Source organism: Streptopelia decaocto (assembly GCF_964273445.1).
Source record: "Streptopelia decaocto genome assembly, chromosome: Z".
NCBI classification, from domain to species: domain Eukaryota; kingdom Metazoa; phylum Chordata; class Aves; order Columbiformes; family Columbidae; genus Streptopelia; species Streptopelia decaocto.
In genome coordinates, this window is record NC_138657.1 from 58,866,635 (window position 1) to 58,884,708 (window position 18,074).

Here is an 18,074-nt window from a genome sequence, read left to right on the forward strand (position 1 = left end):
ACCTCAAAAGATCATCCAGTCCAGTCCCCTGCAGGAGCAGGAACACCCAGATGGGGTTACACAGGAAGGTGTCCAGGTGGGTTTTGAATGTCTCCAGAGAAGGAGACTCCACAACCTCCCTGGGCAGCCTGTTCCAGTGTCTGTCACCCTGACCATGAGGAAGTTTCTTCTCCTAAGTGGAACCTCCTGTGTTGCAGTTTGTATCCGTTGCCCCTTGTCCTACCATTGGTTGTCACCGAGAGGAGCCTGGCTCTATCCTTGTGACGCTCACCCTTGACATGTTTATAAACATGAATAAGGTCAGCCCTCAGTCTCCTCCAAGCTAAGACACCCAGCTCCCTCAGCCTTTCCTCATAAGGGAGATGCTCCACTCCCTTCATCATCTTCTGAAGCATTGAGCGTGTTTTTCATACAAACCTTAATTCAAATACAGGCCAGACTTCCTGCTGACTGTATAAGCAGATGCCTTGCAGAAAGCCTATTTACTCAAACCTTAAAGTCCCAAGGAAGAAGCATTCATATATACATTATCATAAAGTAATACTGTCTTCAAGGCACTCTGCTTTACCTGTTTTAATTCTGCATCTTTTGTAGTGTGTCTTTTTTTCTGTGAAGTAGCTGCCAGACTCCCAATGTACTCTGTCAGCTTGCAGAGACAGGATATCTACATGTAGACAAGAAATAGGGTAAGTAAGTCATCCTGTACAAAAATTGTGGGAACTAGGAATTGTATATATGAAGCAATTCAGATCACAGTTTGCAAAATAAGCTTTGTCTTCCACCAGAAATACTGAAAAATCATAAAGAGATACGTTTGTTCAAAGTAGTGGAGAAGTTTGTGGTCTCTGCACGTGTGAAGCTTTCCAAGAGCTTTAGGTTTGTATTGCAATAAGAAAAAATTGGTTGTAACTCCTGTCCTATTGAGTAAGGAAGACAGGATAGTATTTGCCATAAACACTTAATCTTTCCTATTTGTCTTAATTCTCACAGGTCTAATATAAATTAGTGATGGTGTAATGAGATGTGAGAGAAATCAGCAGGTTTTGCACTGCCATAATTGTCATTTGTGGCTTGTCTGCTTGCCTTTAATTTATGATAGTTCTGTGTAAGGTAGAAATTAGTCTTGAGAGGTTTAAAGATTATTTCATATTAATTTTAGCATTTAGATATTTCAAGTGCACTGTGTAAAAATGCTTCTCGTTTACAGGTTTCTGAACAATACCTTACAGATAAACAACCTTTTAAAAAATATTTATTTTCTTTGTAACATAATGGTAAGCCAGTGAAGGCACAGAAGTGTGGAAAGCAAATCTGAAGCAAACCTCTTTAGCGCTGGTTCTGAAAAGAACCATAGTTGGTATTTGAATTCTAACGTGACGAAGTTTCACACATCAGAAAAAGTATGTACAATATTTGCCACTCTTGACATGTCAGTTATGAGTTAACCAAACTGTAGTATTTGAAAATCACTCTTTGCTTATAGTAATTTAAAACTGGGCTGCAAGAGGCGCTGCTTTGCATGTGCTTTGCTTTTGAATGAGAGTTACATATTGAGAAACGAAGCCAGCTTTTTCTCAGTTTCCTTTCAAACCCACTAAGAACTTTTTGCTACTGGTCTTTTTTTTTAGAGAAAATCTGGTCACTGAGTTTTTGAATGTTGGTTTTAAGTGTAATTGTAGCACTACAGAAAGAAGTAAGACTGGCTGACCTACATCAGGTATCACAAATAGCTGGGATTTTTTTTTTTTTAATAGAATAATCCAACATGACCCTGAGTATTAGTCATGCTCAGTCTGGTTTAGAACAGCCATTTTTATTTTTCTCTGGGACAGTACTTCCTTATCACATTCTGCCTTCCTGCTGCACAGAACTCACGCAAACTTGAACTATTGCTAATTGAAACTTCTCTCTGAACGTGGTGGGTTGACCCTTACTCGACACCAAGTGCCCACCAAGCTGTTCTATCACTCCCCTCCTCAGCTGAACAGGTAAGAAAATACAACAAGAGGCTCATGGGATGAGATAAGGACAGGGAGAGATCACTCAGCAATTACCATCACAGGCAAAACAGCCTTGACTAGGAGAAATTAAATTTATTACTGTGCTGAGTTCATTTTCTTCATGCAGTTAAAAACCTTTTTTTTCATAGCTAGTACAGTCATTGTTTGGATTTATTTTGAGAACAACAGATAACACCCCAGGACACAGTCGACGCTTTTAATTGCTCAGGGAGCCAAGGACATTCTGAGCTCTGCCCACAGGTGTGAGGCATCGAGGAAGGGGCCGTGGATTGGCAAGAGCTTGACTGATATCCAGACTGATCAATAAGAGTATTCTATCCCATTAGCGTCAGGCTTCATATTCAAGGAGAGTCGGGATCTTCTGGTCTCTCGCTTCTTGGCTTTCTTCGCTCCTTTTGGCAGAGCCGGGGGAATTCTGTTCAGGACATTTAGTCTGGCCTTTTGCCATCCTGCCATTTGCAGAGGCTGCTGGGCCCTTCCGCCCTTTTTCCTTTTTTTTCTCTTTGGGATCAGCTGTTTGGGATCAGGTGCTGCCTCCTGGGACTGGCTGCTCGGTCTGGATGGAGTTTGTGAGGAATTACCTTGAGTATCTTTCATTTTACATTCTATTTCTATGTTATATGTGTGTGTGTGTGTATATAGATATATAATGTGTGTGTAATATTTACTAGTACTGTATTAGTATTTTATTATTTTATTAAACTGTGTTTATCTCAGTCCAAGTTTCTCCCTTCCCTTTCGATTCTTTCCACCATTTGGAAAGGTGGGAAGCGGGGTGAGTGAGAAGAGCAGCTATCATAGTTGTATTGCCAGCTCAGGTTAAACTATGATAATTACCAATCAAATCAGAGTAGGATAATGAGAAATAAAACTTTCTGCCTGGAGCATCCACCTGCTCCAGCATGGGGTCCTCCCCGGGCAGTAGGTGGAGATCTGTTCCCCCATGGACCTCCATGGCTGCAGGGGGACAGCCGGCCCCACCATGGGCTGCACCAGGGGCTGCAGAGGAATCTCTGCTCCGGTGCCTGGAGCACCTCCCGCCCTCCTGCACTGAGCTTGGTGACTGCAGAGCTGTTTCTCTCACATATTCTCTCTCCTCTCTCCAGCTGCAGTTGTGCAGGTTTTTTTTTTTCCCCCTTCTTAAATGTTATCCCCGAGATGCTACCACTGTTGCTGATCGGCTTGGCTTTGGCCAGCAGCAGATCCATCATGGAGACATCTGCCTTTGGCTCTGTCAGACATAGGGGAAGCTTCTAGCAGCTTCTCACAGAAGCCACCTCTGTAGCTGCCCGCTACCAAAATTTTCCCAGGCAAATCCAGTACACTAAATTATAGTTCAAACCAACCAGTTTATGCCTGTGGATCCCCATAGTTGATACAGGAACAGGAAACGACATTCTGGCCAAAAGTCAGGGAAGATACTGCACTATTCATGAACTGCTGCTTTGCCTCTTTTACTTCAGCCTCCCTGACCAGCTACCCTAGCTCCTACTCTTTGGGTTCCAGCTACAGCAGTGAAGTTGCTGACAAAACATAAGGCATCATCCATAAATAATAAAAAGTAATAAAGCAGAGAACTACCATTATTTGTGTTTTTAACAGATTAAATGTAAATGCTTCAAAACCCAGACAGGACTAGAATCTGCATTTCTAAACCCTAGCCCAGCTCTATAAAGATTTATACTTGCTTGCTTAAAAACCAAGTATCTTTACACTGCTAAATTCATATGCAATAAAAGTGACAAAAGGAGGATTCATAATCCAAATATGTATTTTGAAACTTGCTTCAGGCAAGTCCTATGCAGAATAATATTAATTTAAAAGCATGTTGCAAATAGAACCAGATTTATGTTAATGGATGTCCACTTGACTGGATGTTGATTTACTCTCCGCATTGCTGAGAAAGCAGTTGTAGAGAATGGAAAAGTTGTACTAAGTGCATTTCTTCCATGATTGCACACTGATCTGAAAAACCTATGTCACTACAGGTGGGGAACAATTGGTCCAGTCAGATGAGACCGTGCGATCTAGTGTGGCCTGTATAGCAAAGGATCTTGAATTACATTTACCTAGTGCTTTAAGCAGGAACTGATAATAAATTGTCACTTAACTGTAAACTGTCATTCCACTTAAAACAGCTTTGATTAACATGTAAATATTGGGGTGGAGGGGAAGAAGAGTATATATATCTTCCAAAAAGGTAACCAGGCATTATTTCTAAATTGGCCTTTGGGAATTAATCTTTCAGTCTTCCATGGCTTCTGTGACCCAGTTCTCAGTATGCAGCTGTTAGATTTCCCTGCCCTATGAATGCATTAATATAAAGCAGCAGTCATAAGAGAATTATTTACCTATCATCTCTTCAGGATATGCGGTAGGTCAGCAATCTGCCTTCTCAGTTCTGACCCCTAAGCCTCCTCCCCACTCTCCCGAGGTGCAGATGTGGGGAGGCTGACAAGTACCCCCTTGCACAGCTGCTCTCGCGCTGCACAGGGCGGCTGGAGGGGAGCGCTGGTGCGCGGCAGCTTTTGGGGCTCCCGTGCTCTGTGTCAGGGCACCTGCCGAATGAGGCATATCTTAAAGAAGCACAATTACAGGTAAATAGGGGTGTTTTTTTCTATTATCTAGGCCATTGTACGGCTAATTTTTGTTCCTGGGGCAGCAAAAAAGACATCCTGTTTCCAGCAGATAAAAGCAACAATAACAAAAAAAAAAAAGTTAAAAATAAAAAGACGTGTGTATTTCCATATAGAATCATAGAATCAGAGAATGTCCTGAGTTGGAAGGGACCCACAAGGATCATGGAGTCCAACTCCAACTCCTGTCCCTGCACACGACTACCCCACAGTTCACCCCATGTGCCTGAGGGTGTTGTCCAGTCTCTTCTTGAACACTGTCAGGCTTGGGGCTGTGACACCTCCCTGGGGAGCCTGTTCCAGTGCTCCACCACCCTCTGGGGGAAGAACCTTTTCCTAATGTCCAACCAAAACCTGCCCTGGCACATCTTCCTGCCATTCCCTCAGGTTCTGCCATTGGTCACTAAAGAGAAGAGTTCGGTGCTTGCTCCTCCTTCTCCCCTTTTGAGGAAGCTGTAGCCGCCTTGAGGTCTCCCCCTAGTCCCCTCCAGGCTGAAAAAAGCAAGTGACTTTAGCTGCTCCTCATACGGCTTCTCCTCCAAACCCTTCATCAACTGCGTGGCCCTCTTCTGGACACTCTCCAGTAGCTTTATATCATTTTTATACTTTTCAATAGCTTGTTTTACAAATGTGTCTGTAAACGAGACCACGTTACCAACCCGCTCCCTGCTGGCAGGAAGAGAAGGTTAATCCCCCAGTCAAAGGAGGGGGGGCCGGCACGGAGGGAGCCCAGCGGGCCGTCCCGCCCCGGCTTCCCGCCCTGCGGAGGCGGCGGCCGCGCAGCTCTCGGGGCGGCCTCGCTGCCAGGGACGGTGGGAGCTGCCTGCGCTCTCCGGCGAGATGGCAGCGGAAAGCCTGATGGTGCTGTACGGGGACGACTCGGTGGAGGTGCACTACGCCGGCGGGTCCCGCTTGCTGCTGTCTCCATGCGGCTGCGAGTACCTGTACGAAGCGGCGCTCCCCGCCGCTGCCCACCCCCTCCGACCGGCCGAGACCACCCGCCAGCGGGTCGCCTTCGCCGTCAGTGCCTACAAGGTGTGTGGCCAGGCTGTCCGGCGCTGCGGGGAGGGAGAGGAGGGCCCTCTGTCCTGGAAGCCGCCCCGATGGCGGGTGGCGGGGCTGCCGCCCGGGAGGGAAGCGGCGGCCGCTCGGGGGGCGGGAACCCCATCCTCTGCTCCACCGCTAAAACGGGATCGTAGTTGCTCTGTGCAACGGAGGGGGGTTTCTTAGCCTCTGCTGCAGAAAAGAAGACGGTGAAATCAGCTTAAAATTTTACCACTCCATGGAAAAACTCAGGGCTGTGTTGATTTGTTTTGTTCTTCATCGCATTTCTATAGGAACAGCTTCTGCGAGCTCTGGATTTCCGAAACAAGTTTTCTTCTTGCCCATACTTACCTTCACATGTTATACCTCCAGAAAGAAAAAAGGTGAGAGTTACACGTGTAATACTTTATTAAATAAGCTTCCCTAGTAGTCTGACATAACTTTACATGCACGTGTGTGAGTATAGGCCGTGAAGATCTATAGTGTGCAATTTGGCTAATGCATTTGTCAACTTGACTAGAGTACTGCCATTTTAAATTACAGTTACTCTATTTATGTATGTCCTTTGTAGCCAAACACTAAAGAGTTAGTTTACTCTTAGTAAGACTAAAACCTAGAATTCTGTAATATGATACAATGAGCTGTTTTATGTGTCATTTTTCTGCACTTGAAACCTTTCAAGGAAGGCTCAGTGAAATATGGCAGTGTTTTCCGAGGGGCTGTCAGGTTCAGAATTCCCCATTGAAGTACCAGTGTGAGTCTGCTACAGGGGCCTGTGAGAGGACTGGGCAGTGACACTTTGTGGGAATGGCTGCACCACGTCACACTGAAGGTCCATCCAGAGACCCCATTTACTGTTCTAAGAGCTTTGCTCCTCAGCAGCTTCCCTCTGGTGTTCCCACTGAATGCATGCGAGTGTGGTGGGAGTCTGAAGACAATGGATAAATCACAGAAGCTTTAAAACTTTTAGACTGGCACGTCATGCGTAACACACTTCATGCTAACGTTTAGTTGCTGAAAACACTGTCGTTCCTTATCATGACATACTTAACAGCAGTCAGGCCTTCACAGTCGCGCTGTACATCTTGTGCAAGGCACAGCGGCACAGAGCTGCTGCTCTGTTGGCAGCACTAGCGGGTGACCCTCCCCCAGGCCAGCCTCTTGTTCTTCAGGAACATGGCTGGGTTTCTAGACAGTTTCTAACTTCCAGCTTCCACTGTGACTACCTGCTTCAGGATTTTAGGGAAGCAAAAGCAGTCTTCTTGTAGCTCTTCAGATAGTACTTCTTCAGTAATTTACTATCAGTTTATTGTTCCGTGGCCTCAATTTTCAACCAGTGCCCAAATTTTCAAGGCCTTTGCTATTTCCTACACTTCAACAATCCATTATAATGAGATAACAGTTATCAAGCCCCAGTTCACTCAGCATGTTCTGGTGGCAAGCTGATGATGAGCCTGACAGGCCAGCCTAGGCCTCGCTCAGTTCCTGTAAGGCACAGTTAGGCTGAGGCCTGTGGCCTGTTGCTCGCAGTGACAATACTTTCACTAGGCCACTGGGTACAAAACCACTTCTACACTTAATACTGCACTACTTTGCTTATGCTTGAATTCAAAACAGCCTGGTACCACAATTTGGTTAGCCTCTGCTTGGGCCACACTAAGCATCCGCATGTCTAGACAGCTTGATGAGGTGCATCTTGTCAGTGTTGTGTCCTGTCAGAACTGCAAATAGTATTCAAAACGAACGTCAGCCATTAATATTTTCAGCACTATGGTTGTATCTTCTGTTCTTGTTTCTTTCATAGAATTTGCAAACATTTGATACACTGCTAAATCTGCTCCTGAATACATAGTACATTTTCATAGAACTGTCAGTCGTAACACTGAGATCTTATTCCTGGGTGATGGTAACTGGTTCAGAGACCATAATTTTATATGTAAAGTTAGGATTGCTTTTCCCCATTTACATGACATTATGTTTGTCTCCACTGAATTTTTATCTACAGCTTTATTGTCTGATCACTTGATTTTTTTGTTTAGGGTCCTTTTGCAATTCTTTATGGTAAATTTTCCACTTTAATGGCCCAAATAGCTTCAGTAGACTTTTCCGCCTTACTAATACACTAGTGCTGCCGTGTCTCATTTTTATTGGACTTCCAGAGTTTTCCTGTGCTGGGCCAAAGTATGATCAGACTTGAAACATACCTGACTAAAGGTCAGTCAAATGAGACAAAGCTAATTAAATTTAGATAAAATAAATGATGGGGAGTATGAATACTCATTTGGTAAGTTTCTTTCACACACTGAGAGGGTTTGTATTTTGTGTTTATTTGGGATCCAGTGCTTTACCTAGAGTCTTCAATCAAAAGCAAACTAAGGATATTTGCTGTATGGTGATCAGGTACAAGAACAATAAAAACAAAAATACCTTATTTTAGGGCAACTTCTGCAGATGGCTAGAAAGGCAATCTCTAGCTTGACAGAATTTTTCTAGTTTCAGGAGATGATTAGTGCATTTTCTAAACTATAACTTTACCTTCTGTTTGGGAAACGCCTTAACCTGGGGTTTGAGGTAGATGCAGTGGTTATTTGAAGTACTTTGTTGGGAATGATCTGCTTCATTTTTGTAGAGGGGGTAGCACAAGAGCATATGCTGTGAAAATGTTTTTGTTTGTTTCGAAAAAAGTGCCAATTGAAGCAGCAATCCGTACTTGAATATCACTGCAGTAAGATAAGGCTATTCTTTTGGGACTTTCCAAATGTTGTATTTTAAAGCTCTAAATTCTTCTTTACAAATATGTTTTATTCAGATCGTAGCGATAGCTGTGTAATTTGATCTTTCGTGGTACAGGATTAAGTAATTTTACCCATCTAGCTGCAAAACATTTTCAACAAATTTCTGTTTTGGTAAGAACACGTAAGTGCATTTTTCATGGCATTTTACAGGCTTATTTTAATCTTATAATAAAAAGAAGATTTCAGAGCACATGGGGGTTATAACATACAAAATGTTTAATGTGGGCTTTCCATGAAGTCTATTGAAAACAGATATAGTCAACATAATTTAGGCTTTCTCTTCAATGTCTCTTAAGAAGCAGTTGGAAACAGAAACTATCTGCTGTCTGTGGACAGTTGTGCCTGCTCAGTTGGCCATGTACCTTGCTAGTTTATGAATGGGTATTAAATGAAAACATTATTCCTGGACGGAACTCTGTTAGAACAGGAGGAAGCAGACATGAAGGTTAGATATTTTGCTTCCTTTTGAGTTCAAGTATGCAAACAAATACAGAATAAAGTTTCTTGCCATGCATCACCTTGCAGAAGGATTGAATTAATTTAAATTGTGGTGGTTTAACTGAAATTCAGTTAATTTTCTTAATGCGTTTTGAAACTTTTCTTTCTCATAGTTAGCATGGTCATTTAGATTTAGTTTGAGAATAATTAGATAGCATCCAGGGATAGAATTAATGTTTTTCTTCAAGTAACTTTCCAGTGGTTTTGAGTTGGAATGAAGAGAACATAATAACTTACTGACATCTTAGCTGCTGTCTGGGAGACCAAGGTCTTTCTGGGCGCTCGGCCCACAGGTGTGAGGCAGCAAGGAAGGGTGGGCATAGATGGGACAGATGTTGACTGACAGCCAGACCAATCAGTGAAAGCATTCCGTACCATTAGCATCATGTTCTGTATTCAAGGAGAGTCAGATTTTCCGGATGGTGCGAACTGTTCCAGTTCAGCTCTGTTCCAGTTGAGTTCTGTTCAGGAATTCCTTTAGTCAGGCCTTTTGCCGTTCTTTCATTCTGCTGTTGGCCTTCGGGCCTTTCAGCCTTTTTGGCCTTTGTTGCTCTCTCCCTGGGATCGGCTGCTCAGGACAGATGGAGTTTGTGAATAATTGCATTGAGGATCACTTTTAAAAAAAATTTTATGGATATTAGTAGCAGTATATTACTATTATTTTGTTATTAAACCATTTTTATCTCAGTCCGCAAACTTTCTCCCTGCCCTTTCAGTTCTCTCCCCTACTTGGGGATGGGGGCGAGTGAGCGAGAAGCTATCGTGGTTTTGATTCCTGACTCGGGTTAAACCACAGCCAAGTGTAAATACCCCGCTGTAATTTCTGGGAAGCTGGTCATTTTTATCTTGCTGCACATTCCAATTCTTTTTCTTATATTAGATTATTTTCAGTGATATCTTAGAAATTAGATGGCCTGACCCTGCTTCGGTTGATCTGACAAGATGTATAGAGAATGGCCGTGTGAAGATCTCATCAGTAGATGGTTATGCTCACCTTTACCTGTCAAAGTTGCAGCAAGAATTTACAGTGGAGTTCTTATGCAAAGTCAGCCAGTCTTCCTCTCAAAAGAACAGCAACTATCAAACCAGATATCAATATGGAAAATCAAGTAAAAATTCTGTTGCAGAGATGTCATTGAAACAAACAAGAATAGAGAATAAGAAGAATGAACAGGGTTGTCCTGAAGTTAAGTACAGAGAACCAACCAAACCAAAGGACTATGAAGACAGAGATGGAGTCCCTTTGTTCTACACAAATTGTTCTTCTGAGTACACGTGGGTTACACAGTGTTGGTCTGTTTCTTTCTATCCAGAAGAATGGAAATACCCATTGTCATTGGCACTAATGTGCTATAACTTACAAACTGTTGAGAATGTAAAGAAGACACGTGAGGAAAACAGCCATACATCTATGGAAGGTGATGTTTTAATTTACCCCAAAACACATGAAACAGTTTCTCATTTACCTACAGCTTTGCCACTCAGCTGCAGAGCCCCACATTTACACAGGTAATTTAAGCTGTTTACTTCATTGTTGCTAACATATATTTTACAGTTCTGCAGTGTGGAACTTCAATCTCTGTTAAAATAACCGAATTCTAGCTATAAAAAAAAATTAAAAATTACTACCGTATTCTTTTTTTTTTTAAGGATCTTGAAACTTGAAATTTGTGAAACCAGCATTCTGTATCCTATTTAAATGAATATATAATAACTAGTCCAGAGAAAAATAAATTTTGTTTTCTGTCATGCTTTATAAATATGTAAACGAAAAAGACAATACTGAAAAAAGAACACAGGTTTTTAGTTGGTTTGGGTTTTTCATTTTTGAGATAATATTTCTGAGGCCAGCCTGTGGCATACATTGTCTGTCAGCACTACTACTACTACTACTACTACTACTAATAATAATAATAATAATAACAATAATAAGTGTTGCAGGTTTGAGAAAACTAATTTGGTAACTGGTGTAGATAACCAAGGCATCGAAGGACTCTGAAAATATGTGGCCTCTTTTCCTTTGAATAGTTGTACATGCATTTGGTTTTGGTACAGAGATTATTACCCACCCACCCCCACACACACACCCATACACACACACCCACCCCCCAAAAAAAAACCCTGACCTTTGCACTTACTGAAGCTTTCATTGTATTTTGTACAGGTGGATGTTCTGTGACTTCTTTCAGAATCAAGATGCTGAACAATATTCATGCTCTCAGCTAATTCAAATTGTATGGTGCCAGGGTGTTTTTTATAGGTATGTAGGAGATCATGCATTTCATCTTTGGAAGACTTCATTTTTATGGGAATTAAGCTTTAAGATGAAATGTCTTACTTTATCCCTTTCTCACTCTTAGATAAATTGTACAGAATCTTCATCTAAGAGTGTGTTCATTTCAGTTGTTTCTTCATTGGAGCTCAGATTTGCTAGTACAGTATATTTCCAGGTCTGGAAGTTGGTATATCTGAAATAAACAATCTGAACTCATATTTAAGGCTTTTAAATGAGTGATCTGATTATCTGATTTCTTAAAGGTTTCATGGACAGCTGGAGCTCACACAGACTTTGCTGACAATTATAGTGCTTTTTTTTTTTTGCAAATTGCTCCTTTTGATGCTGAAGATGTCGTGCTTTAGAAACATTTGTCTTGGTGACCTATGTAATTTGCATGTTGCAAACAGCTGAAGTGTAGATTTTCCTGGCAAATCACTTCGTCCATATGGTTTAAAAAAACCTGCACACATGCAAAGAATGACTGTCTAATTAGAGCAAGCAGATTAGAGAAAGCCTGGTAATGTGAATCTTTGGTGTTAAAAGAGGTAATTGGCATGCTCTGCTTTTTGTGAAAAAGTAGAAGCTTTTCATGTGAGAGCTGTGTTGAAAATTTGTTTCTGCTTGGTGCCTTCTTCAAGTATGCTGACCTGTTTTGCTTGTCTAGTGACACAGCGTTTTAAATAGTTGTTAAAAATCTTATTCTTTCTCTCAGATTTATCCATGGTAGGACAAACATCATAGAAATTTATCCTGGTGATGACTCATTTTTCAAGTCAGAGGGAGCATTTTTGGGAAACTATTTCATACATTATGCCATCCAAAAAAGAACAAAAAAGGTATTAAACTATTTTAAAATATGTTCCAAATTCCTTCAAGTTAGCAGTCTTCTTAGTTTTAAGACATTTGGCTATGCAGTGTACAGTCAAGTCCCTACATAGATAATTTCTATAATAATTGAATCAAGCAATCAGTCATACAAAAAATGAGATTTTTTGTTTCAGAATGTATTTTTGTAAATTATAGACAAAAGAAGAACAATCTTGTTCATTGTAACACTTATTTCACAAGCTCAAGTAAGATTCCACAATAACCATTTCTCACTAATTTAGAAGTTTAGTGTTTAAACATATTTGTTGAATCTTTATGTATTTGGCATTGTACAGGATGCTTAAAAAAGATGGACCCAGTTTGAAATCACAACACAAGCTGTTTTCGGTCCATCTTTTCTAAGAGCTCTGTATTGTTTTTTACTGTATGGAGACAGAACCTAGAAGATGCAGATTCTGTTCTGGCTTTGCCACAGACCAGCTGTTCAGTGCTAGAAAAATGTTTTTTCCCCTCTGTCTGTTGTTAAGTTTCCCAGAGTACAGATCCTTACAAGTGCCTATGCATTGCTTTGTATTTTTAAAGCAAAATTAAGGGTTGAGTTTGTACCCGTTGAACCTAGCCTTTAACTTGTAGCCAAACATAGTTACTCAGTAACAAACTACAGTCTCTGTTCAGAGAACTTGTTGGTTCCTACTGCGGGAGTGGAAACTCTTGAATGTTTCTTCCCACAGAAGTAGGCTTAAAGGACGCAACAGATCTTTTTTTTTTTTCTTTTCAAGCTGCTTACCTGTGTTCTGGGACAAATTTAAATGTGATTATAGTTGCTTTCTGAGATGTCAGAAATTTTGTATCTTGCAAGCTCTTAATACTGTTTTCATGCTACGGTACCTGTAACTAACTCATCTTCTTTCTGCTCTTTACTGCAGAGAGAAGAAAAGATGTATTCGGTAAACAGCCTACCTCCTGATGTACCAGGAAGTCCATACTCTATATCCTCCATTATTACTCAGGCAACCAGGTAGCTTTCTCTTCATTACATTAATTCCTCCAACTTTGAAAGGACAGTAGTTAAAATTACACATAATACTTATTATGACATTAAGTATAAAAATTAAAGGAATTTGTATTAACACTGAGGACATCTATAAACTTACAGAACAAAGGTCACAACTGTTCAGAAAACATAGGAAGTACAAAATGCTTAATAGTTTGTTTGTTTGTTTTTCTCCTTAGAATACTTCAGTATTGCTACAAGACTAAACTATCATTAACTCATAACTATTATCTCTGCTGCCACAAAATGGTATGTAGCTGGAGATTTATAAATGTTTCAGTGTTTTAAGGATGATTATATTTGCTATAGGGAATAGGACCTAAAATATAGGGAAGAATGGTGAGTGTATTCTCAAAGATCAAAATGTATACATATGGGACCTAAATGCATGCAGTGTAAAGATATATATTTGTGAAGCAGAAAGCAATTGGTTGATAAAGGTGCTGTGGTCTGCAAAAACAAGTGAATTAAAAATCTGGGAGTGATACAAACAGCTGTATTGATGAAAGTAAGCTTTCCTCAAGTTTTTAATGTATTTGTTTTGTTCTAGGTACCTGAGACAGATGGACGAGAAATGTTGCCCATTTTGCTGTATGAAAATGTTATTCCCAGCATTGGAAGACTTGTTGTGTACTCAGATCATAAAGTCTATGCTGCTTTTTGGGATGGGATGACCTTGAATATGGTCTGGGATTTCAGCTCTTCCTGTAATAAGATCCAGGTAGCTCATGAGTTAGAGGAATGACTATTCTTAAAACCCTTCATAAAAAACTGTTACTAGGAAGCTAATGTGGAAATGAAACAGAAGTTTTGATGCCTGTAAAATACAAACTGAAGCCTTTGAGAGATTGATAACTCACAGCAGCAAACTGCTGTGGCTTACTCTTGAGCTTGTAGAGTAGTCTAAATGAAAATAGGAGCTATCAGCAAGCACCGCCATTAATGTATTGCCAGTATTTTAGCCAGAAAAGAGGGGGAAAAACATTTTAGTACGTAACTGATGCTCAAAGAGGGAGATGAAACTTTATCCTTTTAAGAAGTTGCTCATGTTGATCAAAGAAGGAAGTGTTTGGTTATGTTTCAAATTTTCTATAAGTGAGCAAATGGATAGCAAAAAATCACTCAGAAAAGTAATCTTGCACATGTTATTCCATACACATTTTAAAATCTACTTAATATAGAAGTAAAAATATTATGTTGATTTTTGTAAAATGACACTACAGAGAAAATTATGTGAACATGGAATTCCAGGTTGGCTGCTGAGACTTCTGGCTTCTGTGTCTTTACTTATTACCCTAAGGTGACAAGACACAAAAAGGATGTTAAAGTATCTGAAGATGTATTTATTATAAATAATGTAAATATCATAGTCAATGTCTCAAAAGACATGCTATAACTTCCTGATGTGAGCTAGGTTAAATCTGTATACTCAGTTACGATAAAAGGAGGAAGAACTGAAAATTCTACAGGTTTGGAAACATTTCTACACACTTTTAGAAATAATTTATTCTTCTGTAGCATAGAATGAGTGTTGGGGCCAGGTTAGGTATGCTTTTTTTTTTTTACCTGCATTTGTCATAGCAGACTATACCAAATTCTATACTTAGCAAAAACCAAATTTCTAAGTGCTTAAAGTGGAATGTTCATAGATACTTAATTCTTAAACTGCCATATTATACTCGCTTTTCTTTCTTCAAACTGCAGCAGAATTTTTTTTTTTTTTCTTCTAAGGTAAATGAAGATGTAGGCTGGTGTAAGTTAACTACTCCTGATGGGGTACAGCAGCTAATACAAATTAGTCATCCTGGAATCTATGAAAGGTATAAGTAATGTAAACAATATAAAGTTAAATATAAAACAATTCTGTACAAATCCTTTTGTATGAAGAAGTGGTATTTACTGAAAATACAGGGCGAGGGGGAGGAACCAAACAGTTAAACTCCATCTTACATCTGGCAAAGATTTGAGACCTGTGTGACTCAGGACCACTGCATGCAGTCATTCCATTATAATTGTTACAGTAATGTCTTAAAAAAAAAAAAAAAAAGGCAAAACTAGAGGTACAGCTTGGCACTTACATCAGTGGATAAGGAAAACAATCTTTGTCCTTTGTAGACCTGGTACGTAGAACTGAATAGCACTTGATCCAGTTTATGCTTCATTACAGATATTGACCTCTGCCTGCAGAGTGCTTTCTCTAATTTGCTTGCTCTAATTAGACCATCATTATGGGAATTGTTAGAAGCTTACTCGGCTGCATTTTAGCATACAGATATTCACAAACAAAAATAGACATTTGCACACTGTGCATTACAAATCGTACAGGTTGGTTATGATTTTCCATAATTACATTGATTTAAATACGAAGGAGATTCTGGTCAAAACGTGGGAATCCAATAATGGCAAGGAAACCTAGAGAAAAAGTTAGATTTTGTATCATGCCTTTTTCTTTCAGATCCAGGTGTATTGCTTAATGCCTTTTTTTTTTTTCTTGAATTTATAGGGTGTATTTCTCATATAAATAACTACTTTTTGTGAATTTTCATGTTCACATAGGTATATCAAAACAGCAATAGAATGGTGCAGAAGTTTGAATGAAATGAAGGAGATTCCTGAATATACTGCAAACTCTGTAACGGAAGAATATTGGTATTCATCTTTATGCTAAATAATTGACTACAAACAATGTTGAAAATGAATCTCAAAAAGACTATAAACTGAATTTTATAGACTGCTTTTCCTAAGGGTCAAAAAAGAAAATTTTATGTCTATTTGTTTTCTATGGTTCCATATTTTCTTTTAGTGTTTAAAATGTTAGGTAAGTTGAGTTCTGAGTGAAGCTTGTTTCATTGCACTTCTGCCTGCCTTACTTAAATATCAGAAATGTGGTGACTTTGCCAAAGGAAGATTAATGTTGGAGAGGTAGTATCTTTCAAGGTGAAAAATAGCAACCAGACTAAGAAAGGCACCTTTTAACAGAACAACAAGCAGTTCAAAATAGTACTTTTAACTGCTGAACAACACTTGTATCTCTTGTTAACATATTTGTCCTTTTTAATACACGCTACTGACCAAAGGTCTGGTGACATCACATACAAACATATTCGGGTACTAAAAATGTGTTAATTGAAATCGATTGCACTCGTTATTCAAATTATAGCAGATTAATTAGCTGATGAAACGAAAATTCTATCTATTTTTATACACACCTAGAGCTAAGAGACTATTCTTAGAGCGGAGCCCTGATTTTTGGAAACACAAATGACGGACAAATGGCAACTGTTCACTAGTGGTATGAAGGACAAAAATAGAGCATTGTTTTCACTTGGATTTTGCTCATCTAATTTTCGGTATTGCTGGAACCTGAAAAATTAAAATCTCAAGTAGAAAATATATGTGAGAACCTTTTATGATACTAATTTGCTTAATAATATTTGTTTTCTTGGACAGGTCTGCTGAAGCTGAGCTCGAAAAAATACAGAGATTTAACTGTATCTTTTTGAAAGTTGTAAATATTTTTTCACTTGTATATTCTGTTGTTCATCCGCGTATTCAAATCTGCATTTTATATCATCAAAGGCTTTCTATCCTGTTCACACATTTTTTTACTGTCTTCTTAAAATTAACTTATTAAGCCATTTTTGGTTATTTATCATTCTTGTTTTGTCATTTATATTGTCCAACTTCTGCATCACAGCTCCACAAACAAAAACAGTGGCACAGTACAAAACTAAAATAAAAAAAATCACAAAAAAGGAATCCCTTTAATGGGTATTGCATTAGTTTTGCTAACACTCATCTGCTGATCTGTTCTTGAAAGACAGACAATACCTTTGGGCTTGTTGTTGCAGTACAATACTTTTCTGTTTATCAGCTGCTTCAGTATTGTTCCATTGTTTTCAGCCAGCTAAAAAAAGTGTACCATGCCGCACGTGCTTAAAGCCGCTCTGTAATTGTCTTTAAGTGTGCAATTTTATTAGTATGCGAAGTGCATGTTGTTAAACTGTGCAGTGTGACATCAGATAGGTAGGTTAATTTTTAAAATAACTTTTGGATAAATTGGAGTCTTAGTTAAAGACATTTTTGATAAATGTTAGACATTTTAAGTAATGTGCTCTTCTGGTTTTTAGCTTTATGTAATTGCTGTGCAGAATGATGAATACAAATATGGAAAAGCATTTTTCTCATTAGGAGGAAGAGTTTGATATTTTTTCTTAACGAAATAACACTAGTTTTATTGGATCATAGCAATGTTCTGGAAAGGACATCTGCTGCGAAAACCAATCCATCTGGTATTACTGTAAGAAAAACGGAAAATGGAAGCAAGCTGGAAGAGATTGGTGAAGGGTGCGTCTTAGAGGCTTTGGAAAAAACTTCCAAAGTAATTCAGGATATTGAATCTTTGCTTGCAGCCTCTGGGAGGTGAAGCCTCAGAGAACATGGAGACCTGCATTATGTATCTTCATAGGAGCTGCGCCAGCCACGTCTGGGGAGGCATTGAGGTGCCAGAGCAACCACGGGATGGAGGCTGAAGGCAGAGGAGTGACCTCTGACCAGCAAAGTCCACCGGTAGCCCTTGTCACGCTGTGATTGTATTTTAGAGATAGCCGAAAAGAACAGGTGAAATAATGGAGCACAGCTGTGTAAGTTCATCAGGGCTGACATGACAGTGCTGCTTTTAAATGTATGAATGTCTGTTTGAATCGTTTAATCATATAGGGGATTGTGTGAGAAACTTGCTCAAGCGGCTGGGGTAGGGATGAGCAGTTTCAACTGTGAAAATGTGCTCTTGTTCAGAAGCTTACACCAAATAGTCCGATAATTGAATAAAAAGTTTTTCAAATGCTTTCTACTGTTTTGTAGTAAATAAATACTTATTTGAAGCATCTTCAGCCTTTTCTGGTGTGTGGACTGTCACTC

At 39.6% G+C, this 18,074-nt stretch overlaps 1 protein-coding gene across 1 annotated transcript; it reads left to right on the plus strand.

The window, feature by feature from the left end:
- Positions 1–5,111: 5,111 nt before the first annotated feature.
- LOC309451301 (uncharacterized protein C5orf34) lies at positions 5,112–18,002 on the plus strand. Its single transcript, XM_082074897.1, has 12 exons — positions 5,112–5,692; positions 5,995–6,084; positions 9,875–10,503; positions 11,159–11,254; positions 11,985–12,108; positions 13,027–13,118; positions 13,334–13,403; positions 13,705–13,875; positions 14,886–14,974; positions 15,711–15,803; positions 16,605–16,645; positions 17,387–18,002. Exons 1-12 carry the CDS (start codon positions 5,498–5,500, stop codon positions 17,578–17,580), a joined length of 1,884 nt encoding a protein of 627 aa, XP_081931023.1. The 5' UTR covers positions 5,112–5,497; the 3' UTR covers positions 17,581–18,002.
- Positions 18,003–18,074: the final 72 nt, after the last annotated feature.